We start from the raw sequence: 27,382 nt of genomic DNA on the forward strand, positions 1-27,382 counted from the left end.
CCAGGTGCAAGGCATTCAGTGCCATCCAAGAGATGGAGTGATCTGTCAATGTAAATGGAGGAAGATGAATGAAGGCAGTTGGAAAGAAGCCCAACAATTGTGCGGGTACTGTGAGATGCAGAACACAGCAATTGTAGGAAATCTGAAATGAGAGTGTTGGAAATTCCCAATTGATCAGGTTGTATCTGTGAAGAGAAGAAAAACTGAGTTGATGACCTTGCAAGGGTCAGTTGTGACACAAACAGGAAAGGTTGGTAATCTGAATTTGTTGAATTCTCTATTAGGTCCTGAGGGCTGCAACAGTCTCTGTGAAGGATGACTGTATTTCCTCTAACTTGCATGGTGCTTGGTTGGAACAGCGCAAGAGGCCAAAGACAGAAGTTGGGGTGGGTGGGTGCACAAGGGGAGTGGGATAGTGAATTAATGTGACTGGAAGCTAGTGGTCATCCCTGAGAAATCTCCAATGCAGAGGAGACCATATCATGAGCACTGAATATAGTACACTAAATTAAAAATGCAAGTGAATAGATGCTTTGCATGGACGGACTGTTTGAGTCTTGGAATGGTAAGAAGAGATGAGGTGGAAGAGTTGCATGGGAGAGTTCCTTGAGAAGGGAAATGGGTGAAATGAGGTTGAACCAGGGAATCACAGAGAAAATCTGTCCCTTTTTAGAATGCTGAGCACGGAGGGGAGGGGGAGATGTGTCTGATGGTGGAATCGTGTTGGAGGTGGTGGAAATTATGGAGGATGATGTACAGACTAGGGAGATTGGTAGGATGGAAGTTGAGGACAAGAGAAGCCTTATTGCTCTGGCTATGAAGAGAAGGGTGAGAGCAGAAGGGAGAAATGGTCAATTGTATTGGAGGGGAAGCCACAGTTAGGGAAAAGGGAAATCTCCATCCACAGTATTTTTCCATCCACATTCTGGAGAATTACTTAATTATATTTTGAGAATTGGTGAGCTTGTTTTTAAACTTCTCTTAGGAGTTAAATACATGGGTGTGATGTATATAATTATATGCTGCTGTGGTGGTTTGTGCTACTACTCTAATGATGTATGGGCCTAGTACAATAATTGGGAGAACTTGTTCAATTCCAATGAATGTGAAAGTTAAAAGGAGCTGGAAATAGGAATGGAAGCTTGTTCAGTCTAGTTTATAGTTATGTTTGAAGCTTTAATTTTGCCTCTGCTGGTGGAAAGAACAAATTATTTATTGTGTGATTATTAAAATAAAAAGTTAATAACTAAGTGAACTGTCATTTCTTTATTAATAAAAATCTTCCTAATATCTCAGTGGTAGACCTGTGTTGATTCCTGAGCTTCAGATAACGTTTAAAAGAAAATCAATGTCAATTGATTAAAGATTTCTTTCACCTCGAACTTAGCTTTGTTTCCTTGTTTCAACTGTTCTGTTTCTCCTGTCCGTTTTGCCATCTGCTACATTTTTATTTTGCAGAGTAGTCGGAGATCTGTAATGCATGTTTTAGTCCAGTAAGCGGCCTTGTTCAAGGTGGTCTTTAGTTCTTCAGTAGCACCAAGCATCAGCTTCCTAGCAATGGCTGCTGATGTTTGGAGTAGAAAAATCAATAACTTTTTAGATTTGATTTTCAAGTTTTAATTTGCTACCATCTCATTGATCTAACTCAATGTTCAAAAGTAATTCCAACAGAATGAATGAGACTTTGTAGGTTATCCATTCTTTTTTTAAAAAAAAGACACTTAATTGCTGTTAGAGTAATCTCAAATTATTATGTTAATTGTGTGATTAGTTTTTCAACTAACATTTAAGTCTTTCCTAATAGCATTTCTGGGCCTTCTGCCTTTCATCTTGGAGCCCAAACTCTGCCACAGCCAGACCTCTCTGACTAACCGCCTTCCCTGATCTCCCCTCCTTTCTTTTCTCATCTGCCTTCAGAACTACAGAATGGTTACAGCGAAAGAGGATATTTTAGTCTACATGTCTCTAACAGAAACCTTTTAATTTCCTTTCACTTTCTTTGATCGCTCCCGCCTCTCTTATTTCCACCGTCCCCCCCCCGTCCCCCCCCCCGCCATGCCCACCTCCACCATGGCCTTCCAAGTTCTTTTAGAATCTGTCTCCACTACCATCTCTGTTAATGCATTCTGAACCCTATCATTGATGATTTAGTAGATGAGTTTCTATTCTTGATGATTTTGATTACTTTGGAAACTGTCTTCAATCCTTATCCTCTAGATTTGACCTTTCTGTCAATGGGAATAATTTCACTTTACCTACAACCTTCTGGAGTTGAAATGCTTCTATCAGATCTCCTTGCAAACTTTTCTCTTTTCCAAGAAGAATAACCCAGCCTCTCCATATAACTAAAGGCATTCATTCCTGGCATCATTCAACTAAAACTGTTCTTCACTTGCTCCAACATCTTTGCATCTTTTTTAAAAGGTGCTGCCCAGAATTGGGCACAGTATTCTGGTTATAATTGAACCAGCTAGCTTTATAAAGATTCAACCTGTCTCTCTCACTCACCAGCTAAGCTGGAACTCTGCCTCTTCTTCTTCCTTTTCATTCTACTTCCCCTTCCCCAAACTGACCCCAGTTAATTAAAGTTGGGCTTGGTTATAAATGTATAGAACACCGGTTGCTGACCCCATTTATTTGGCTCCTTGCTCTTCTCCCTCATTAAATTTGCACACCAAACTTTTCACAATAGATATGACCAGGCTGTTTGATAATAGGCCAAGTAGTGGTTAACGTTAAGTAAATTGGGGACGTACAAGTAACCGGAAGTGGAGGAAAGCTGCGATCTGATGGTTACAGGACCAGAGCAGGTTAGAGGCGGGGGCAAGCACACAGAGGGATATGAATGTGGTGAGAATTTTAAATATGATGTAGAGGCTATTAATGTGAAGTGTTTTTCTTTGGGCAATTCAAAAATATTTGCATTTTATTATTAATTACAATATTAAACTTAGATTAAATCGATTATTTTTTTTAGATAATACTAGATTGCCCTAATTTTATGCTAAAATAAAAGTTTATGCAGGTTATACCACTCAAAGACACAACTAACTTTTGTTATCATCTTCCCAGCTTAAATAAGGAATTTTAAAGATCTGCTAATTTGTTTCACTCTATATTGATTTAAATCTCTTTGGATGTTAACTGAGGTTAAAATGAGTTTAACTAACATATTGGGGTGAAATGTACTTTGGGATTTGCTCTTAAGTAATTTTCTTTACCTAAACTGCTTATTTTTGTGACGTAAAGCTATATTTAATGATTACCTTCTGAAACAACATTCTGTCATTACTTCATGGTCTATTGTAAATTATGCATGTTCTTTACAAGCATGCAGTACTGCATGCTGTCTGTTGTCTCTCCACTGTGACCCCAATGATCAATGCAGATTCTGCACCATATCAAATTGCAGGACAGTTTGAATTGTGCAGTAAAGCCATTTTGGTGATGTGGTTTAAGGCTGTTGAAATTATTAATGAAAGTGTTATTTATTATCGTCTATTTTGTACTAAATCATGCATGCATTTGCAGTGAATTTGCATGTTAAAATTAGAATAGTGATTCTTGATGTACAATGCTCCTCTTTAAAAGGATGCATTTCAGATCAATATGATTTGCTGATTACGATGTGTTTGGCCAAGAGGTGAACAATCCATTATCCTTTTGATTTTTTTTATATATACATGTATATATAATATAAAGCTCTACACATGATGTGTCTTGGTATGCTATCTCTGCTCTTTTTTTTGAAAGAAAGTTCTATCAACATTTATCTGTTGCTGTTTGTGATCTTACTTTTCTTCTGGGTGACAGGGTGCTTAATCTAAAGTAAAATGGTAACTTGGTTAAAAAAGGACAATATTGTGGATCACAATCAATTATGACTATTTCTAATCCATTATATAAACAGTACATTTTGTGAATCAAATGCAGTTCTATTTAAGATTAAGAGATTAGTGGTCAGCATGGACTCTGTAGGTTATGTGGCCTGTTTCTGTAATGAGTCTATATTTGTATATCGCTATTGAAATCTAACATGAACAATTATTGATTTGCTTTGTTGGAATGACCTATGACTGCACTCCAATGATGGATTCTTTCTGGAGTCCAGCAACGGAATACGATTATTGCAGCAATTTCCCAACATTTTATTATGGGAATCTACTCAAGCAGACACACCAGGTTGGATCTGGTGCAAGAACTTTTATTCCATTGATCTCAATGGAAGAGGACAGCTGCAGTGGACTAAAGTGTTTTCTTTTCACTGAGTTTATTTGAATATATTTTCTTTTAGGTTTCTTAATTTTTAACCTTTTATTCTGGCCATCAGAAAGATTTATTATTTTGACAGCCACTTAATAATTTGTATGTGGCTTAGCCAGCTGTTAGTTTTTTTTTTGCAGAGTGTTGTGGATGGAGCTTGTTCTTTGGCAGACCAGAAATTTATGACCACCTGATTTGGATGTTATGCACCAATAAAACAAACACTGATTAACTTAAGTTTAGAATATGATAACTTTGCAAACAAAGTGAAATAAGCTATTATTCAATGAAGCAAATTAGTTAATGTTATAAAAATATTTCTTTAAAAAAAAAACTAGCTTGCTTACTTAAACATTCATTGTGGATGTTTGGGATACTTTTGAAACCTTAATCCAGTAAGGACTGTCTTTAATCAGTTTGTAATTGTGATGGAGAACTAAATATTAACTAGTTTGTATTGAGGCTCATCCAGTGGCCAATATTCTTGTCCTTCAAACAATGTCTGGGAATTCCCCAGGGGATATTGCTCTGTAAAAGTAGATTTCCATTTTCTGGTCACACTTGAATTTCCCACCACATAACTGCAAAGAGGAGATTCTCCAACATCCCTGATAGGTACAATCATATGGAGTACCTAGGCAACATGTCACGATTGAATAATAGAAATCAATATGAAGAAAATAATGCTACCTATTTTGAATTGGAAGTTGTATGAAGATTGTAATAAAGATTTTTAAGCATTTGTGTAATAGACAGTGGTTATGTTCCTGTGAACTGTACACAACCTGCAGCCTGTCTACAAACAAAAGAATTAGTGTTTGTTGATGTGCTATTTAATCACGTGAACCAATGCTTTCGGCTTTCTGGGCAAAATGGTCTCTCGTGAATCACGCTATTTGTTTCAATGAGCTAAAGCACAGCTTAGTTTTGTAATAAACCTAGCCCAAGTAGTCTTGCTAATTATCACTTTGCTCCATCTTGGGAAGTACTTTTTGTTTGATATCTTTCTGCTATGGGCAATGTACTGTTTTCTGACCAGCTGCCTACAAGATATTTATTTCAACTTTAAATATACTGGTTACATGAGAGTTTAATTTCCTATTTAATTGCTACATATTTTATTGTAGGCCGTTTTGACAAGTCTGTGATTGAAGAGAGAAGACAGTGTGCTGAAGATCTCCTGCAGTTCTCAGCTAATGTCCCAGCCTTGTATAATAGTAAACAGCTGGAAGATTTCTTTAAGGTACATGGCCTTTATGCTTTTATCCAAACACTTTTACAGAAACAAAATGGAGGGAGAGGGGAGAGATGCTGCATCTTAATGTATATATTGCAGAAGTACTGTTAATGTAGTTAAATTTTAGAGGTGGGTTTTCAGGAGGGTCTTAAAGGGGTGAATGGAGGTGAAGAGATATTTTGGTAGAGAATCATTAAGAGTAGGACAAGTTATCAGGAGCATAGTTGCCATTGACAAGGTAAAAAGAACATTAGTGAGGTAAAGAACCTTAATGGGCACTGGTGCGAGACTGCTGGAGTGTGTGCTTTATCAACTGTCTATCCAGATTCAGTCCAGTTGAAGGGTCTTGACCCAAAACGCCAACTGTCCATCTCCCTCCACAGATGCTACCTGATCTGCTGTGTTCTTCAAGCAGTTTGTTTTTTTTTCAATCCAGATTCCAGCATCTGCAGTCTCTTGTGTCTGCAATTTCAGTTTCAGAATGGGTGCATTGCTCCTGACAATGATGGCTGTAAAATACTTACAGCCTTCTGTAATTTAAATTATCACTTTTTGTATTTGATACTGAGGGAAAAGTCATTGCAAATTAACACTTTGCTGTTCTTTTCAACCTTTGTCTGTAGAATAGATCACTTAAAGAGTTGTGGGCTTGAGCATTTGCAATTCTTATCTTAGACTTAAAGAAGTAAACTGTGCATAGTTTAGAGAAGAATGAAGCGGTGATATTTTTGTATGAATTTTCATATTTCAAGTTGTCTTGAGTATTATGGGTGGAATAATGGTGTAGCTAGTAGAGCTGCTGCCTCCACTCCATTTACCTGGGTACAATCCAGACCTGTCTGTATGGAGTTTGCATGTTATCTCTATGATCAGGTGAGTTTCCTCTAGGTGCTCTGGTTTCCTCCCATATCCCAACTTTCAAAACTTGCCCATATTAACATAATACAAGGTGCAAATTGGAGGTTAATTGCTTACTGTAAATTGCTTGGTGTATAGGTAAGAAGTAGAATCTAGGGATAGTTGATGGGAATGTGAGGGGAATAAAAATGGACTAGTGTAAATGGATGCATGATGGTTTATACGGGCTTGGTGAGCTGGAGGGCCTTTTTCCACATGTTATGACTCTATCTTTAAATAGGGTTATCTGCTATAAGTATTGTTGCATGTTTTTAAAAACCACAAAAATTGGCCTTTTTTTGTTGAGTCTAACATTCAAGATTTGGATGTGAAAATCCTGCTATTGCATACGCAACCTCCATAGGAAACAGAAGCAGAGTTGGCCATTCAGCTCTTTGTGTCTGCTCCTCCATTCAATAAGAACATGGCTGATCTTTTGCCTTGCTGCCACTTTCTTGCATTAATTCATATCCCTTGATATCTAAAAAATCTACCAATCTGACTTGAGTATATACTCAATGACTGAAAGTCCACAGTCCTCCTGGTTAGAGAATTCTAAAGATTCATTCTTTGGGTGATTTTTTTTTTGTTGTTTTTATCCTTGCTCTGAATGGCTGATCTCTTTATTCTGAGATTGATCCCTGCTTCTAACAATCCAGCTGGGGGAAACATCAATCCTGTATGTATCCTGAGTTTGTATATTTCAATGTGATTTACCTTTTGTTCCTCTAAACTCAACAGAGAATAGGCCCAGTCTGCCTATTCTCTCCTCTTCAACCTGCTACCCCAGGAGTCAATCTGGTAATCTTTGCTGCACTCCCTTTATCACATGTAGTTCCTTTCAGTAATTTGTTTCCAAGGAAACCTAGGCCACTCTGAATGTCAACCCATTGTGCCATTTATATAAAAAAATCTTTTTTTAATCAAATAAATGATTTCACATTTTTCCCACAGTATATTCCATCTGCCATGACCTTTTATCTAAATCCCCTGAAGCCCTTGTGCATTCTCCTCCTTAACCCACGTTACTGTCCAACTTTGTACCATCAGCTAATATGGGTATATTACACCTTATTGCTGTAGATTGTGAATAGCCAGGGCCTTGGCATCAAGTCCTGTGGCACACCCCTCTAGTCAACCTGAGAAGGACCTGTTTGTTCCCTCTTCTATGTGTCGACCAATCCTCAATCCATGCAGGTACATTACCCACAATACCAAGTGCCAATTTTGTTTAATAGTCTTGTGGCATCTTATTGAAAACCTTCTGAACGTCTAAAAGTGCCATCAATTGGTTTATCATTTATTCTACTAGTTACAACTTCAAAGGTTCCAATAGATTTGTTCAAAATGGTGTTTTCCTACAGATCCGTGTTGACTTTGCCCAATCGTATTATTTTCCAAGCATCCTGTTAGCACTTCCTTAATAATAGATTTCAGCACTTTCTCTATTACTGATGTCAGACTAAATGATCTGTCATTCCCTATTTTATATTTTCTTGCTCCTTTCTGAAATGGAAATCTTTCCTCCAATCGACCTTTTTAGAATAGGCAACCTCTTAATTCAAAGCAGGTTTTTCTTTATTATTAGAAAAATCAGATTATTTATTGTTTTGAATTAAGTAATTATCAAACTTTCATAAGATTTCAATTCCCTTTATTTCAAATATTCTTAATTTGATTTTTAAGAAACATTGTATACAAATTGGGGCAGAAATCTTTCAACAGAGATTGTATATTATTGCCAAATGTCAGCTATAGCTGTACTGGAGCACTCTCGCCTCTGAGTCACATTCCAGGTTAAAGTTCCATTATGGAGGTGAACACAAAAATCTGGATGTGCACTTTAATGCAGTGCAAATGGAATGTTGTATTGTTATTGCATTTGAAACTGAGGACCCATCTGCTCTTTCAGATCCCATGGCATTTTATAAAGAAAAATGGGGGAGATGCTCCAGTGTCCAACCCTACATAAAAGAAAAATACCTGTTCATTCTAACACATCAATTTGTGGGAACTTCTTTGTGCAAATTGATGGCACTGTAGTGCAAGAAACTACATTTCATTAGTTGTGAAGTACTTTAAGATGTACTCAAGAAAGGAATGTTAATAGCCCTAATTAAATGCAAGATTTTAGTCAAGTTGCTAACTGATCCAGGAATGCCATTAACTCTTTTTATTTGATTAGAGTGGAGAAAGATTTTTTCCCCTCAAAATGGGCACCAAAGAACAGCTGAGATATTTTGAGGTGAAGCAGCCTTGAGAAGAATCCTGCTTTTAGGAAGATTGCAAAATACTGAAGATGCCTGAAAAGGAAAGTGCTTCCCCATTTTGGTTTCCCCATAGTAGTTTCTCATCTAGCATTAGGCTTCAAGGAGAGCACCAAGTGCTGGAGTTAATCAACTTGCAAAGTTTGTCAGATCCTTGAAGTTGCTATTAAAGTGTATTTTACCAAACATCCCCAGAGTTGTTTATAAATGTACTTTTTAAAACCACGTTTGAAGAGTTACTTCTGTTCTGGTACGTAATCTTGGGAATATTCAGAAGTGATTTCAGTGAGATCCTATTAAAAGTCATTTAAAATTGTGGGAGGAGGAGAAAGTAACTTCCCCTCCCTGCCTCCCACGCACCCACTTGTGCATGCACACACACACGTTAAGGCAGAAATTAATTAATATTCTCTGAAAGAACAGTGTATGGCAGCTTTCAATCTACAAGTACACATGGGGTTGGTTTGTAGGCTTCTTTTAATGCATTATGGTTTTGGATGTGTGTATTTGAGTCAGTGAAAGGCCGAGACCTCTGGTTTGGATACGGTCCTATGGACTCTGGTTTGTCTGAATGGATTGACTTGAATATATAATTTTCATTAAGTGATAATGTGCAGAGTACAAATTTTAAAGGTTTTTTGTTCTCATCCTGTAGTGTAATTGTTTTGTGAATAATTAACATTTAAAATGTTTTAGTCCTGTTAATATTATGAATGCTTACTACTTTGTAATTTTACAGCTAGAGACATAGAAGGCCAATGAAGCTATTGAGTCCATATTAGCTCTCCTGTTATCAGTACCATCTCCCTGCTCTATGGCCATAGCCCCTCGTGTGCCTGTCCAATTTCCTGTTGAAATCATTGATCAGCTCTGCTTCCATCACCCTTGTGGGCAGCAAATTCCAGGTCATTATGAATACCCTTTGCCCAGAACCTCAAATTTATGTCCCCTCCAGTCATTGTATCATTAGCTAATAGGAATATATATATTTTTTGTAACTTGCCTATACCTGTCATAATCTTGTACATCTCTATTACACCACAATCTCCTATGTTCCAAGGAGAATAGGCCACTTGTTCAATTCAACCTTTCAACTAAAATCCCTCACTCTAGGAAGTGTTCTGCTAAATCTCAAGAACCTTCATATTCCTTCCAAAAGTGTATGACCAGACTAGACTTAATACTCTAGCTTTAGCCTAATCAGAGCTTTAAAAGTCTGACATAACTTCACTGCCTTTCGTATTTTCTCATGACATGGGATACTATTTGGTCCATTGAGTCCATGCAGGATCTTGGGGCACTTCCCCCATTTATTTCCCTTGCAACTAATTCACTCTCACACATACCTATCAACTTCATCCTGTTTCTCCTATCAGCCACCTACACTAGGGGCAATTTACAGTAACCAATTAACTTAACCATGTACACTGGCACCCCAAATCCCATATGGCTTTCTAACAGTTCTCTTGATATGTCCTGTAACTTCTGAAGATCTATGCATGTAAACCATTAAGATCTGCAGTCCTTGCAACAATGCCACTGTCTATATTGCCTCTCCCTATTGCTTATACAAAATGCTTCACTTTTACTGTATTGTTGTTGTATTAAATTCCATCTGTCGCTTTCAGCCTAATTTGCTCGACTATCCATGTACTGCTGCAGTTAATTGATATCACCATTTATTTGCCACACCTCCAGTTTAATATAACTGGTAAACAATGAAATTTTCCTCTATATTATGATGGGTATTTAAATACAAAAAGTGGTCTTGGGAACACTCCTGTCTACTATCCTTCACATTGAAGATCATAACTTGCTGTTTTATGTCCTGGAGCAAATTATTTTATCCAAGCTGCTGATCTTCCAATTCCATGACCCTCCAATTTGGTTAGCTTTCCTTTTTATGTGGTCACATTAGGTAGTCTCTTGATTTTGAGGATTACTTGTTTCTATTTCAGTTCAAAGGTGATTGAGGCTAATGTAGGACCTGCACTCTCTTCCATACAAGGGCAGGATGTGCTGGGTCAGTGGGTAGTTTGAGATGGTGCACTCCTTTAGCCAATTACGTTGAGCTTTAGTGTGCTTCTGAGGTGCAGACTTGAGGCTCTGGTGCCATTCCATGTTCATCAAAAGAAGGAAGAGTACCAAATGTATTCTGGTTGGGAGATTTCACTATCCAGCACCACTGATTAAGCTGGCTGAGTCCTGAAGGCTGCTAAGCTGTGTCTGTGGTAGGCAGAGAATCAATATGAGGGAATAAAACTACTTGACCTCAACATTGCCAGTCTGCCTGTGGCAAATGTACACCACAATAGTTTTGGTGGAAGTGGCCACCACCCAGTCTGTGAAGGCACAGTCCCATCTTTATAAAGAAGACATCTCAATGTTGCATGGCAATACTCCAGCACTAAATGGGATAATCTCAGAACAGACTTGACAAATCAACTGGGAATCCATGAGATACTATGAACTATAAATAGCAGTTAGGTACATCACTGCAATCTGTAATTTTCTGGGCTGTTAATATCCCTTACAGTACCATTGCTGTTAACCTGGGGATCAACCCTGGTTCAATGAGTGCAGAAGGGAATGCTGGGAACAAGATTGGGCATACCTAAAAATGATGAGGTGCAAGCCTAGTGAAGCTGCAACACAGGACTACATATGCGCTGAAAGGAATTGAACCAGTGGATCAGATTGAAACTCTCCAGTGCGACCGTATTTGGTTGTGAATGATGAAGGTGAATTAAATAGCTAATGGGAGGAGGAAGTCCTGGAACATCCCCATTCACACTTGCATCTAGCACTGAGAAATTTGTTGAGTGTTCCATTCCATTTGCTACTCAACAAATGAGCCAGTCCATACCTGCATGCAGTGTGGCCTCATTAACACTCAGACCTGGGACGAAGAGTGGCAAGTAACATTTGTGTCACAAAATAGGCATTGATTATTTCCAAGGGAGGATCTAATTGCCTACTCACAACACATTGGCTCCCAACTGCAAACAGTCTTGGGGGTTGAGCATTGACCAGAAACTCAGCTGAACCACGTAGATAAATACTCTGCCCATGAGAGCAGATTGGAGATCAGGTATGCAGCAAGTGAGTTGTCCCTGATACCCTAAAGTTATTCTATCATCTGCAAGTTCCAAGTCAGGAATATGATGAAGTACTCTTCATTTACCTTGTCAGTGGAGCTCCAACAACTCTCCAAGCTCCACGTCATCTAGGACAAAGTAGCTGGCCTCGTAGGTACCTGTCCACCATCCTAAGCATTCATTCCCTTCACTACCAACCAAAACATTCATTCCCTCCACCTACAGTGCACAGTGCCTGCAGTGTGCATCATTTGCAAAAGGTACGTCAGTTACTCTCACAGGCTACAATGATAGCACTTCCAAACACGTGGCCTCCACCACAAAGGGCAAGGGCAGCAGGCACATGGAAGGTACAGCAGTTGCAGGTTCCCCTCTAAAGTTGCACACAGTCCCAAGTTAGAAATGTATCACTGGTTCTTTATTGTTACTGGGTCAAAGCTACCGTCCATTCAAGGGGCGGCAAACTGAAGGCACTTTAATATGGCAAATAAATGATGGCCTGCCAACTATGCCCAGATCTCAAAGAATGAATAAATAAAATTTCATTCTAACTTTTCCAATAGTCCAGCAAAACCTCAGCACAGCACTCTAGTCAGCTGAGATTGTTCTGTAATACTCTTGAAATTTTTTTAGGGTAATTCTGCATGGGGATCATCCCAGTGCCCTTAATCCATGCAGTGACATTCTCTGTACAATACTCCTTTTGGGGCCTTGGATACACTCCTGGAACAACCCAGTCTGCCCAGCTGAGTGTCACACTGGTTAACTACTAGGCAATCACTTGCCACTGTCCTATTGGTCACGGTTCTGTACCCACACCCCCATGATCTTCAGTCTTCTCCTGGACCCCACAATCCTGATCATTGATTTGGTTGTATTTTAATTTTTTTCTTTCTCTTTTTCTTCCCTGCCCCTCGCCACCAACAAAGTCATAAATGATCTGTGATCTGACCAACAGCATCATAAATTCCATCATCACCGAGCCTGAACTCTGAAAAGAGAACTAGGGACACATTTTTGGTGCTGAACATACTTGGGTTTTTCACTGGAATGCCAGTGATTCAAAAAGTCCTTGGAACCTGCTGCAGAAGAATTTCACGGTATATGTACAGTACTTGGGAATGGGGCTTGATCCTGTAACCTGGCTCAAAATTAAAGATGCAATCACTTGAGTCAAGTCTACACTACTAGGAAGTTGGAGATGATGCTTTGGATTTGTCATTGCAATCATCTACTTGCTGAAACTTCTTGTGTAGCACCAGCGAGTTGCAAGTTTGTCTATCACTTGTAAACTGTTGATTTAAGAACAAGGAATAGTGAAATGCATTCTAAAGTCTGCACATTGTGCTGACGGGAGGAAAAGTCGCCAATATTGTTTAAAAATATAATAATTGACATTTTACATTCTTGTTCTTTTTTAGCACTTTATACAAAATAAATGCATTGGAAGGGTGCTTGTTTGACAGTGTGAATCTGGCTGATAGCTATTTTGCCTGATCAGGGAGTTAAATTAACAGAAAAGTGAATGACTATTTCAGGAAAAACAATTGATAGAGTCAATAATACACTGGTAATCAAGCTACCTCCATGATAGAAGATATTTTTGGTAAACAACTCCGGCAGGTTTGAGAACTGGCCTGTGGTTCCTGCCTTGGTCCAGTCAGTGGGAAATACTTGGGTGCCACCAAGTGACTGGGGAAATTATTGCAGGTAGCAAAGTTTTGGTGCAGTTTTCTGAATGTTTATTTTTAGAGCCTGCTAGTTAATCAATGAAAAGGTGAACAAAAAAAAATGTTTTCCATTGTTCTCCAGTGCGATGGACATTTCCATTTATGTGGAAGTACAAGCTCCTCTGCAAGTTTCTTTTGAGTTAGAATGAACAAGTTTGCTTTCCAGATATTCCCGAGTGTCCCTTTTGTAGTGCCAGTAGTTACAAAATTCATAACATCATTAGCAGTTTCTCTGAGAATATTGGCATTTAAAGATTATTCCAGCAATTTAAACAGTTATTGATATTTAGTCATGGAATGGCTGCAAGCACAAGTTGTTGAAGGGATGTTGTTAATGGCACACAGCATAATTGGAACTTCCTCTGTAGGCTAGCTTGTGGTTTGCGTGTGAAGTAGTCAACTACACTGAGGAAGAACCTTTTTGGCTTTTTAAATGTCTAAAATGAAGTGCCTTATTTACCTCTTAGTTGCACAGAAAAGATCCAGGGACACCAATATCTATCTTTAAACCTCCATCACAATACAAAAAACCTTGTCAGGTTTTTTTTATCTGGTTTGCTGTTTGTGGAACTCTGCTGTGTACAAATTGGTTTTTGCTTTCCTATATTATAACTGTTAATACAAATCAAAATATTTAATTGACTTTAAATCACTTTGGAACTTGAGTTTTTTTTAAGAATGAAAGGTATTTGTACCTGGGTACTAGTTTTGGTTGTACTGAGTGCACTTGAGGCAGTCTGCACTGAGAATCCCTAAATTGTACCTTGGAACTTTGTGTAAATGAAATAGGTTTCTTCAGCAAATGAACATAGGAATCTAAGACATTAAAGGTATGGTTAGGACATTTGCCAATATGCTTGCTCTGTCATTCAGTAAGATTGTGGCTATGTTTTACTTCGGTGCCACTTTCCTGCACTAATCCCGCATTCCTTGCTTCCATTAATATCTTAAAGTCTATGGAGTCTGTCTTGAGTGTACCCTGTGATTGAACCTCCATATCTCTCTTGGTAGAGAATTACTGCACATTGGGTGAAATTTTCTTCCTCAGCTTAGTCTGGAATGGCCAACTCTTTATTTTAAGACCTGTGACCCCTAGATCTGGACATCCTGGCTAAAGGAATCCTCCTCCTCTCATCTGCTCTGTCAAGCTCAGTAAGACATTTGCATGTTTCAAAGAGGTCCCATCTCATTCCTCATTCACTTTGAAACTGTAGTTCTCCACCATTTTGGAGAGGACATTTTGGAGAGGTCTTCTATGAGGACAGAAACAAAACATTTGTTTGATTTCTGTCATTTTTTTGTACCTTAATTTTATTTCTCCTTTCTCGTTCTAAACGTGACCCATATTAACTTCAGCTAAACTTTTCCCTTTTACATAAGGAAAGGGTCGGACCAGGGTATTTGAGAGTTTGGGTGAGGAACTAAAAGTACCTATGTGAAGATTGTGAAGCTTGCGTCAAATCCTTCAACACATAGATTTCATTTGTAATGTTCTTTGGTCTTTAAAAAGGTGTTTAATTTATTATAGGATTTAAGATTATCTGCAGTCTGTCACTGTGCAGCCTTTTTTATTTTGGAGCATTCAGAAGACATGTTAGCCTCCCCACCAGCTCAGGAGAGTACAGATGGAGAGCCCACTGTCCTGATCAGGGTGCAGTTTGTGCACATATATAAAATAACTTCCTGGAGGCTCTAAAAAGGTCTCATGGGGGAAATTTGGATTCTTGTTTGGCCTTATTACATTTACAAGTTTTCTTTTAGGATGGCGAAGTTTACGATGGATCGGAACTCATTGGTCCAGTAGATCCCTCATCAGAGTCGCTGAATGATAGTTTATCGGATGGCAGTACTGAAGGTATGCAGGGGCACAACTCAAAAGCTGGAACACTAAAACTTTGAACTTTTGGTGGGGTCAGAGTTGTGTTTATTTTTACAGCAAACTTTGATACGAAAGTTGCAATTCACTTTGTCTCTCTACTTGTCTCAAATAACATCCACCTGAGATTTCCTGCAGCCTGGATAGCTTTCTTTTTAATGGCTGTTGGTTCAACCACTCTATTCCTGTTACAACTGGATGTTATACATGAACATGTTAGCACTAAAAATTGGAGGTGAGGCTCAGCAAATGACTTGGCTTGAATCCTTCATTTCTGTTTGGCTCCCACTTGTTTTGACCCAGAGCACTTCTTGCTAATATACCATCAGCTTTGGGCGACCACTTGAAGATCACTTTAGGTAGTCTCCTCTGGTCTGTGCTGAGTAATGCTGTCTTTAACTTCTGGCGATAATTCAGAGTTAGACTGTGGTGAGTGATTCTTTCATTTGTCAACAGTAAACACCCAAAATTAATTTTAACAGAAACACGACATTAAAATTCTGAAGTGAAGAAACTGCACCGACACAGTACTTTACAGGTCACAAACCATATTCAATAAGATTGTAAACATGGTAAACTATTCTATCCTGCCCTTCAAACTGTCTGTAGCCTCTGATGTGGTTGGTCCTTTCCTTCTTCACTCCATTCTTCAGCAGCATGGGGCATTAGGTCTCTTCTACTCTTATCCATCCAGTTACTGCAAGGGAAACGCCGCCAATGGCTTTTCTTCCTGCTACCTTATCTTTGGGATACCTCAAGGATCTATCCTTTGGCCCTCTCCCATTTCTTATCTACATGTTGCCCCTTGGTGACATATCTGAATAAACATCTTTTTCCACAACCATGCTGGCAACACCTCACCTCTTTTTGACCTGTTCAATGCTTCTGATTTGTCACACTGCTTTTCAACAACCAGCCTTGGATGAGTAGAAATTTCTTCCAACTAAGTGCTGGGATGCCCAAAGCCTTTGCCTTAACATGTCACACTCTACCTGGCCACTACCTGAGGCATAACCAGACCCTTGGTTATGATACAGTTCTGATCCATATGGACACTATCTGTAGCATTGCCCGCTTCTGTTATAATATTGCTGGTTTCTCAGCTCATTTTCTAATAGCTACCATTGGTAATGGTAATTATTAATACAATAATCCATACATGATAGTCTCATCCATGCCACTATGTTAGGTTTGATTCTTCCAATATTCTGGTTGTCATCTCGCCTTTCACTTGCTGTAAACTTAAACTGCTGCACCATTCTAACTTGCACCGACTCCTCTTCACCCATCATCACTATGGTTCATGGTGCTGTCTTGATTTTGAAATTTTAATTTTTTTGAAACCACTGACCTTGTCCCTCCCTGTCTCTGCAACCTCTGCCAGTACTATAACCTGCAAATCTCTGCCATTTCTGACCTCCTACATGTTTCTCATTTTCTTTGCTCCATTGTAGGTGGATGTGCCACATCCTGTGATGTGTTCTTCAGCTTCTTTTCTTTTTCCCTCCTTTTAAGATGTTACTGAAAACTAAACTTGGTTCACCTGGTATCGTCTTCGTTTTTCAGGTTGATAAAGGTCCTATGAAGCCATCTGTGATGCTTTAATGCATTAAGGGGGCCATACAAATCCAAATTATTGTTGGAATATTCCAGCTAAGGCAGAGAAGGCAGATGAGTTATGATTTCTTATGTGGTTCCTTTATGTTCATTTTATCTTGAGGACCAATAATTCAAAAGAAAACTTTGCTCGTGAGGGAGTTGAGCTTCAGAAAGATTTTACCATCAGTAAACTGGAATAAGAATTTTCTACTTATCATTTTCTTCCTTTAGAGCTACTACTTAATTAGTCCAGTCTAGCTTCCTTGTCCATTTGGAGAATACAAAGCCTCGTACCAAGCTGCTTTTCCTCCCTACTATCACTTTTTATTTTAAGATGCTTACTAATGTTTTTGGGAAGAGGTGGGTGGGTTAAGGTCTACAATTTTCTGGATTGCAGAGGTTTTTATGATAATGATAGCAAAACATCAGTACTCTGCTCTTCTAGGGACCTGGTTTATTAAGATCTTTTAAAAGAAAAGTATTATGTGATTGTATATGAAATGTATTTCTCTTTATCACATGGTTGAGCCCTCTTGTTTATTTTGGGAGAATCTGGAAGGTCTCCTACAGTGCCAGGCTTTCCTTCCAGATTGGGGTACACAATTGTTCGGAGGTGTGAATGATTGTCAAATGATTTGGAGCAGCAGAGACTTAAGGATGGTCAGGTTACTTGCACTTCGCAATTTTGTAGGAAGTGGTCACGAAGAGTTTTTTTCAAAAAGAAAGGCTGGGAAGAGGGAAAATTGGAGGAAATAATAGTGTTTTATCTACCAGTGTTTAAAAGTGCATTAAATTTCACAGTGAATAAGATTCTTACTGCCTCTTGTATTCCTTTTAGCCCGAAGAGACTTCTTTGATGATGTCACTCTTAGTAGTCAATCAGAATGTGGTGGTAAGTTGCCAGACATTGTTTTTCTTTTGTCTTTAATTATCCTATAATTGATCTGAATGTGATCACGCATCAGCTGGGCCATGTGATACAAGACAGCTGTTGTTTTATAATGTATGATGTGTTGTCCTATATCTAGAACAGAAAAAGCTTGCTCTTATACAGTGCCTTTCATAACCTTAGATATCTCGTACCTTACACTTGTGCAGTTGTTCCTTGAACTATGGTCAATCCTATAATGTTAGAGTTGTGATGTCGAATCTGTACAGGGCAAACTCACATCAGAAATGCCATAACGAATTGAGAAAGGATGCTGATTGAGAGAGAAATGATGGTCGGGGCACGAGGGATAACTCCTCTGCTCTTGAAGAGCCAATGAAGCTTTTACATTCATCTGAGAGGACAGATGGGGTTTGCTATTTCATTGAGAAAGGCTGCAACTCTATTGATGCAGTGCACTGGAGTGTCAGTGCGGATTTTGTGTTCGCATTGGGGCTTAACCTTCTGTGTCAGAAGTGTTACAAGCTGACTTGAAGCTGATAATAGACAATTTTATAAGAATAGGATCATTATCTTATTTACAATGAACACCTCCATGGGAGGGCAGCTAGAATTTTTAAAATCGAATGACCAGAGATAGGAAACACTTAGCATGAGGAGTGATTTCTTCCTCCCCATAGAATTGCAATTCAAGCTGAAGTTCCATTTCAGTTTATGACTTGACTGTAATTGCTGCATCCTCATGAGAGTCCAGGTGTAGTAACAGTGGAATTTATTTTTTTGTATGCCATGGTATGCAGGCAAAACTCTGCTCCCTTGGATGTTTATTCTTAAAATGGAAAGCGTACAACCACCTTGCACATAAATTCTTTAAATGTTGAAAGTGACATGAAATGTTGGTGTATGGCTGGGAGTCTGTAATTGGTCTTTAAGAAAGAGGCTGGAAAGATGACTGAAGGGGAAATAAAGGAGGTTGGTATCTGAAGTGAAATATAACAAGCTGAAGAAGTTTGGGAAAGGAAGTCCAGAATGTAGTGGCTGAAAGTTCTGCAAACTGTGATGGAGGGAAAGGAAGGGGAACCCTTTATTGGACAAATGAAGAAAGCAGGGCAAGGTGTAGGGCTTGAGGTTTTTTGGGCAGGGTGGGGCAGCGTTTGGGAGTTTATAATTGGGGACTCTGTGCATTGGAGTTGGGGAACAACAGGACAAGGAGACAAGGTGTGACTTGAAGCCTGAAAAAGTGAAGGTGAGAGAAATAAGTTGAATTTTGGGACACTAATACTGTAGAAGCTTGCCTGGATGAAGTGAAGGAACTAAATTCTTCTCTTATTTGCTTGGGTGAAACCATTACTTTAAAATCCATTTTTAAGCTGTGTATCATGTAATTATTTGTTTCTTTACGTTTCACTGGTTTCCTTAATGAATTTGAGATTATTATGAGTAGCAGGCATAGTTTACTGTTATTTGTCACCAGAGACATGGCAAGTTCTTAGAAAGGGGCATTAGCAAACATAGCAATACATTTCAACATTGCCTAATAGGCAGGAGTTGGTGATGGGGACAGGATAAATCATTCATAGTTGGAAATAAAAAAAATATCGGAAATCCTCTGCAGGGCAGGTGGCATCCGCAGAATTAACACTTCTTGTTGGTGACCTTTTATCAGAGGTTTGAGAGCGGCCAATGATTACAGGCACTAATTTTGTTTCTCTTTCCACATGCTGGTTTCCAACATTTTTATTGTTAAGATTTCCAGCATCAGCAAGAAGTGTTTGGCTTTACAGTCTTTTAATTCCTGCTTCTCCCCACTGCGTTGAAGGGTACAGGAAATACGCCGTTTCCTATGGGCCTTTTGCTAAGTGTATGTTGACACATGTAACATCTGAAACATAATCGTTATTTAAATTTTATTGTTGTCCTTTATGCTAATTTAGACCAATCTGCAGATCACCTAGCTGGTTAATGGCATTATCTCATAATTAACAGGATCGTGATTAAAATTTGAGGTACACCCATTTTGATTGCCATATTGTATTATGAAACAGAGATGAACCAAAACCTTAATTATTGTACATTTAACAAGTAAACTGCCCATCACAATAACCATTCACCCTGTGAATGTTAATGGTGCTGGATTGCTTCTCCAAGTCATCAGTTTTGTTATATGAGCATAATAAAGAGCCATCTGGAATTCCTAAAATGTAATTTAGTTAAAGATAGGACAACAGAGAAAAATGACCCATTACTTGAAAGGACAAGGAATGTTTCAATTCTTTTTACATACTAAGTCTTTTTTATGCTAGATGAACATTATGTGTATTAATAAATGTATTTTATGTTGCTGAACTGCTGAAAGAACAACATGGAGGTGAAACACTAATTGTTTACAGAGTTCCATATATGTTTTAAAAATATTCTGGATAATTTTTAATTTTTAAGAGATAGACAGTATTGTTTAGTGGAGACCGCATTGTCATGATTAACATTGAGGATGTTGTAACATTTTCATTTGTTCGGACTGCTTTAAAGTTTAATTTTAATAGGCATGCAGATAGTTTCAGAAACTACCTGCAAGTTTAACTCCTTATTCCGGCAGGTTAAATTCAACCTGGTGCTAAAATAAAAATATGATAATACTTAAGTGGGGACTGGTAATGACTTGTTTTACAGATGTGATTACCAGAGCTGTCCTTGTGTATAGAGCATTATTCTTATGTCGAGGAAGAAAACTATCCAATTGGAAATGGGGAAGGGAGTGGGGTGTGTCAGAGGCCAACAGTGATAAAAGGGATCTGAGAGATGACTGAGAGCATAGTTTTGAGGAGTTTTTTGTTACAGGCCGGAAGAGATTAAATAGTTAGGCAGGGCAGTTTAGGGAGAAAGTTACAAAGAGGGTGTGGTAGACCACAAATACATGGAGGGGTTTCAAAATGAAGCCAGGGATGTGTAATTCATTGGATTAGTTGGCAGGGAGCACTGGGACTAAAGCAAGATAATGGAGGTCAGTAGGTTTTTAGAAAAGAATGTTAGTGTGGATCCTGGGAGGTCAGTGAGGAAGTAGTCAGAAGGTAACAAAAATGTGGATGTAGATTTCTGTGATTTAGGGAAGAGTAGAGGTACATTATGAAAGTGAATGAGCCTGATTCTAGATTATTTATGCATTGTGGGATAGTTGGAATATTGATATTTTCCATCATTTATTTCAGCCTGAGGGGAATGAAGTCAGGATTTTTACAGCAGTTATTGAAGAGGGTGGTATAGTCACAGTGTTTAATTGTAAGACATTTTGACTCATCTATAACCTAAATATAGCAAAGTCTAGTAATCACATATGTGCATCACCACTCCTTGCTGAAGAATTTTCTTATTTTTTAACTTTAGCACTTGATTTAATTTAACATGGTATGCCTAGAGCAAACTTTATTTCTGAAACTATGGGAGTCTATTAGGATTAAGCTACAAGTAAATGGGAGCAAATGGAAAGGTTGCATTTTAGGCTGCTGATATAGTGAGAGAGCTAACTGGTATCTGGATAAGAATGGAAATAGACTTTATTCCACGGATAATGTGGTGTAAAGCAAAAACCTTTTTGAGGTAAGTGATTGTCAGGACTGGAAGAAGAAACTATTTCTTCTGCTTACATTGGGACATGTAGGAGGACTTTGTGAGGACAGTCTCAAATAGAACTTATTGCTGATTGGCCTGTGGAAAATGCTTGGGGAGGGTAACGAGCTGTGATCAGTCGCAAAAGCAGTTAATGACTTGCCTTACAGGCTTTGTATGTGTAATTGATAAATTACAGTGTCATGAGAATTGATAATGTTTGGATCACTATATTTTAGTCATGGTAGTGATATTTCACACATTGTGAAAACCCAACAAGAAAGGTGGACTAGTAGTGGCTCTCAGGTTAACTCAAAGGAAAATCACAAGATCACAAGACAAGGGAGCAGAAGCAGGCCATTCGGCCCATCGAGTCTGCTCCAAGGAAAGGGAAATAGAAATGAGAAATGGGGAATGAGGGAAGAAGAAGAAGAAAAAAAACTATTCTAATCCCAATTACCGGCCTTATCCCCATATCCCTTGATATCCTGACTATTTAGATACCTATCTATCTCCTCCTTGAACGCCCCCACTGATCTGGCTTCCACTGCTGTACGTGGCAAGGAGTTCCACAAATTCACCACCCTCTGGCTAAAGAAATTTTTCCTCATCTCTGTTTTGAAACTGTACCCTCTAATTCTAAGATTGTGCCCTCTGGTCCTGGACTCACCCACCAAGGGAAACAGCCTAGCCACATTTACTCTGATGTGTTATAAAGCTGCCAAAAAAAGATAATGAACCGATTGGGGAAAACTTAAGAACATAGCAAAGGGGAACCATGCCACTGATAAGGAAAGGGAAAGTAGAATACAGGAGAAAGCTAGTAACAACATAAGAATGAACTGTAAAACCTTCTGTAATTGGAACTGCAGACTGAATATTCAATGCTTTCATAAGAACACCTTAAGGATTGGAAATGGCATCTAATTCAGATAAGTGTGAAGGTTTGCATTTTGGGAAGTCAAACCAGAGTAGGACTTTCACTGTAAACAGAAGGGTCTTGGGGAGCATTGTAGAACAGAGGGAGCTAGTAGTACAAGTAAATTATTCCCTGAAAGTGGCATCACAAATAGACCGGATAGGGAAGAAGCTGCTTGGCACGTTGGCCTTCATCAGTCAGGGTACTGAGTTTAGGAGTTGGGATGTTGTGTTGTAATTGTACAAGACTTTGGTGAGGCCACACCTGGAGCAGTGTGTACAGATTTGGTTATCCTGTTATTAGGAGAGACGTTATTAAGCTGAAAAGAGTGCAAAGAAGAGTTACAAGAATGTTGCCAGGACTTGAGGGCCTGAGTTATGGGGAGAGATTGGGCAGGCTAGGACTTTATTCCTTGAAGTGTAGGAGACTGAAGGGTGACCTTTATAGAAGTATATAAAATCACAAGGAGCATAGATAAGGTGAATGCACACAGTCTTTTTCCCAGGGAAAGGGAAACAAAAACTAGAGGGCATAACTTTAAGGTGAGAGGTGAAAGATTTAAATGGGTCCTGAGGGGCAACTTCTTCACAAGAGGGTGGTGCGTATATGGAACTAGCTGCCAGAGAAAATGGTTTAGGCAGGTACAATTACAACATTTAAAAGACATTTGGACAGGTACATGGATAGGAAAAGTTTAGATGGATTTGGGCCAAACACTAGTAAATGGGTTCAGTTGGCATGGAAGAGTTGGACCGAAGGGCCTATTTCTGTGTTGTATTACTCTATGTCTCCAGTTCATGCTAATGTAGATCTCTTACAGATTGAGGAGAAATTATATTAGGGAATGAGAAAATGGCAGAAAATTTTAAAATATCTTGTCTATCTTCAAGAAGCAAGACACAGAAAACCTTTCAGAAATAGTGGAGAAGTATAGGTTGAGGAGCTCAATGAAATTAGAATTAGTTAAAATGTTAGTATTGGAGAAATTAGTGGAATTGAAAAGCAATAATCTCCAGGACTTGATGACCTACATCAAAGGAATTTGAAGGAGGTAGTTCTGGTGATATTGGATGCACTGGTTGTCAGCTTTCAAGATTCCATAGATTCTAGAATCTAAATATGAGGTTATCTATTATGGTAGAAAAAAAAGGCTGATTTTTTTTTCAAATGTTATAAAAATGAAAGCAGTTGATGCCCTTGTATATGAATCACTGAAAGTAAATATGTGCAATAAATTGGGAAAGCAAATGCCATGTTGGCCTTTATTGCAAAAGGATTTTAGTACAAGTGTACAGACATCTTTCTCTAATTATATAGAGCCTTGGTGAGACCGCACCTGGAATATTATGTAAAAGCCTGGTCCTGCTGCAAATAGAGGGAATGCAATGTAGGTTCACAAGAAAAATTCATGGGATGACTTCTTTATCATCCGAGGAGAGATCTAGTAGTCTAAGCCGAGACTCTGTTGAGTTCAGAAAAATGAGAAATGATCTCTTTGAAACTTATACAATCCTTAACGGACCTTTATGGAGTGAAGCAGCGTTTTCCCCTGAGCTGGGGTATCTAAAACCAGGGATCACAATCTCAAAATAGGGGGTCAACCGTTGAGGCATTGTGTTCAGCACAGACATCATGGGCCAAAGGGCCTGTTCCTGTGCTGTTCACTGTTCCTCCAGAGGGAAGTGAATCTTTGGAATTCACTGCCCCAGAGGGCAGTGGAGGTTCAGTTGCTGATTCTGTCCAAGACAGAGATTGATAGATCTCTGTTTGCTAGATCTGTCCAGATGAAGGGTCTCGACTGTCCATTTCACTCCATAGATGCTGCCTGACCCACTGCATTCCTCCAGATTTTGTTTGTTGGTCCAGATTCCGTATCTACACTCTCTTGCGTCTCCAGTGATAGATCTTTGGCTAGTAAGTGATTTGAGTTTTATGGGTTCCGTACAGGAAAGTAGTGCTGAGGTAGAAGATCAGCCATGATCGTGTTGAATGGTGGAGCAGGCATGAGGGGCCACATGGCCTATTCTTGCTTCTTTTGTGTTTTCTTATGAAAGCATTGAACATTCAGTGTGAAAAGTACGCAATGAAAAGGTTGAGATGTAGGATATTTTGTGCATTATGGGGAAGCTTTGACATTTTGATTAGTGATGAACTGTTACTAGCAATTTCAGAAGAACTTGATATGGTCATAATTTCTCAGATGCTGGAGCCAGGTTTTTACCTGATTAGCATGACTCTGTTTCAGAGAAGGCAGGAAGATGAGTGTAAAATATAGTCAAGGACAGGAACTTTTAAGAGAAGACAAGTACTTGTTGGTTCAGGAATTGTTCGTTGGAGAGAAATTCCATGCTCACAGCATATTAGGAATGCAAATTACTTTTAAAGTCACCTTGTCCAGGCATTTCTGCTAATAGTTGAGTGGTGTGTGCACCTGGCACTTCCAGATGTGTCAAAACAATTTCTAATGCAGAAAACATCAGTGTTTATTTATCTTAACCAGCAGAGTAAGTACATCAGGACCAAATTAATTGCATATCTCCTCAAACGTGTCCATTCAGCTATAAGCTCTAGAATTCTTCCTTTCCTGTCTATAGGATTATTTCAGCAGTTTTAACCTCTAATGCTCTCAGCATCAAGTAAATAAAAAATACTGCTGTTTCCCAGTTAAATGTCAGAATATCTTGCTGCTCTCGGTTGCATCAGTGTGCTTGAGAATATTGCATGGGCATCTTCTTCGTTTCCTATTAATGAGCATATGGAGCAGAAGACCTTGACTCATAATTACACCCATCTAATTGAGAAAGCAGTGTGTATCCATATTGATGGACTGAGCTTGATTCGAGTAACTGATGGCCAATTAGTCTGCATAAATTTGAGCTGATCTTAAATTATTTGCTGGCTGTCCTTAATTCAATATAGGTGAATATTGTTCAGTTTTAGAGTTTTTTTTAATCACTTTAATCCTCATTTTTACTGCAGCTGTTTTCAGCTTCTCTGTCCTGACCCATTTCCTGTGCCTCTTGCTCATCTTGCCAGAGAACAGCAAGCAAGTCACTTAATTTTTTTGCCTGCATAGCTTACTGTGTATTTAAGGGTAATGGATCAATTCTGAATTCTGCCATCATTAATGTTTTGTTACCTTGCTTTTAGTGGATTTCTTGATGGCCCTAACTCCCTAGAGCTTATAGTACAAGGAATCACACAAGAAGTAAACTTTGAAACCAAAGACCTTGATGACCCCAATGGAATGTATTATTACCTAGAACGCAAATTGCTTCACTTAATTAGATCAGTGGGCCATCAACTTCAGGGTAACAAAGATATGGTTTCTCATTAATCTTTTTGAACCAGAGAGAAATTAAAAGAATCTGATAGGATACCATAGGAGGTGACCATTTCGCCGATGTCTGCGCTGGCACTTTAAAGACCTATCTAATTAGATCCCATATCCATGCAATTTTTATCATTTTCAATTGTACTTTAGTTTCCTTTCTGAAAAGTACTTCTTAAGTTTGCTTCCCCTATGTTTCCAGATCATAATTTGTTGAGTTAATATAAAAAGACTTGTCTGCCATTTAACTTTTTTTGTAGTTATCATAAATAGGTGGATAAGTGTATAAAAGCAGAGGGTGGTGCACAGAAACTAGGTGACCATATATTTGCAAAAGTAAGTTAACTCTAAAATTTAAAAGTATTGTTTTGATAAATTATAATATAAAAAAAGTCCAAATAATGGCTTATCACCATTATCTGTTGCAAAATTTCAGGGTGCCGTAGGTAGATTTGATTTATTACCACATATAGAACATTTTTCTGTGTTTGAAATGGGACATTGGTATTGCCGAGGTGCATGTTATATCCAAACATGCTTCAGCAGAATTTCTTTAAGATGAGCTCCATTGCAGCCAACAGTATAACTTAGATTCCCACAAATCTGTAACAAAAACTTCACCCTAACACTATCTTCTTCATTATGGTGAGTAAAACAACATCCAATAAATGGTAATTTTCTTTTTGCCAATTTTTTTTTTTCAACACCAGTGCATTGTTCACAGTCGGCAGCACTAATATCATGATGACCCATGACTCTTTGAATCGATGTGACAAATCTGTGATATTTGTAATGTGACTCAATAATCACATAATTTTCAAAGTACATGTACAGCACGTGAAGGCAGTTTGACTTTAATGAAGCAATTAAACTATTCCTGTGAACAGTGCAGAACATCATTGAAGGAGTTAGTCAGGCAATAAAGATTGACAGGGATTATGTTTGATCCACAGAATTGTCATGGTATGGAGGGAGGACATTCGGCCCTTTATGCTTATGTCAGTATCTAATAGAACATTCCTATCAGTCTCATTCCCCTGCCCTTTCCCCACAGCCTTGCCAATTACTGTCTCTCAAATGCCTCTTCTTGAATTCTCTTCTGAAAGTCATAATTCATTCTGTATCCTCCATCCCTGCAGGCAAATCAAACTACTTGCATTCCTGCCCCCTTGTATCTTTTAACTGAAAATTTAAATCTCCACCCTCTGGTCTTTGAATCTATTGTTGATGTGGATACCTTCCTTCTATTCACTCCACCTTAATCAGTACCTTAATCAGTAATAACCCTCGACACCTGTATCAAATCTCCTCTCAGCCTTCTTTGCTGTAAGGAGAACAGCCCCAGCTTCTTCAGTCTAACCTTGAAACCAAATCCCTTATTCTTAAAATCATTCTGATCTTTTCTGCACCCTGTTAAGTCCTTCTTACAATTAGATAGCCAGAATTGGATGCAGTCCATCATTAGTAGGCCTCCCTGTTTTTGTACCTTTTGCCTCCATTTATAAATCCCAGAATCCCATGTGCTTTACTGTTTTCCCAACCTTGCCATTTTGAAAGATTGATGCACACATGCACTTAGTATCAGAAGTGTTTAAAGAAATTCAAAAACAATTAAAAAGAATTAAAAATTTGTTTTAAAAACCTAAAACAATAAGAAGCATTTAATTAACCTT

General features: G+C 38.5%; 1 protein-coding gene across 1 annotated transcript in view; it reads left to right on the plus strand.

The window, feature by feature from the left end:
• The window catches only part of rps6kc1 (ribosomal protein S6 kinase polypeptide 1), a 124,252-nt gene that overhangs the window by 16,426 nt on the left and 80,444 nt on the right, over positions 1-27,382 (plus strand). The window contains 3 exon segments of the mRNA XM_052011928.1: positions 5,391-5,506; positions 15,254-15,347; positions 17,806-17,859. Of these exon segments, the coding sequence (XP_051867888.1) occupies positions 5,391-5,506; positions 15,254-15,347; positions 17,806-17,859 (264 nt within the window).

Source organism: Pristis pectinata, chromosome 3 (assembly GCF_009764475.1).
Source record: "Pristis pectinata isolate sPriPec2 chromosome 3, sPriPec2.1.pri, whole genome shotgun sequence".
NCBI classification, from domain to species: Eukaryota; Metazoa; Chordata; class Chondrichthyes; order Rhinopristiformes; family Pristidae; genus Pristis; species Pristis pectinata.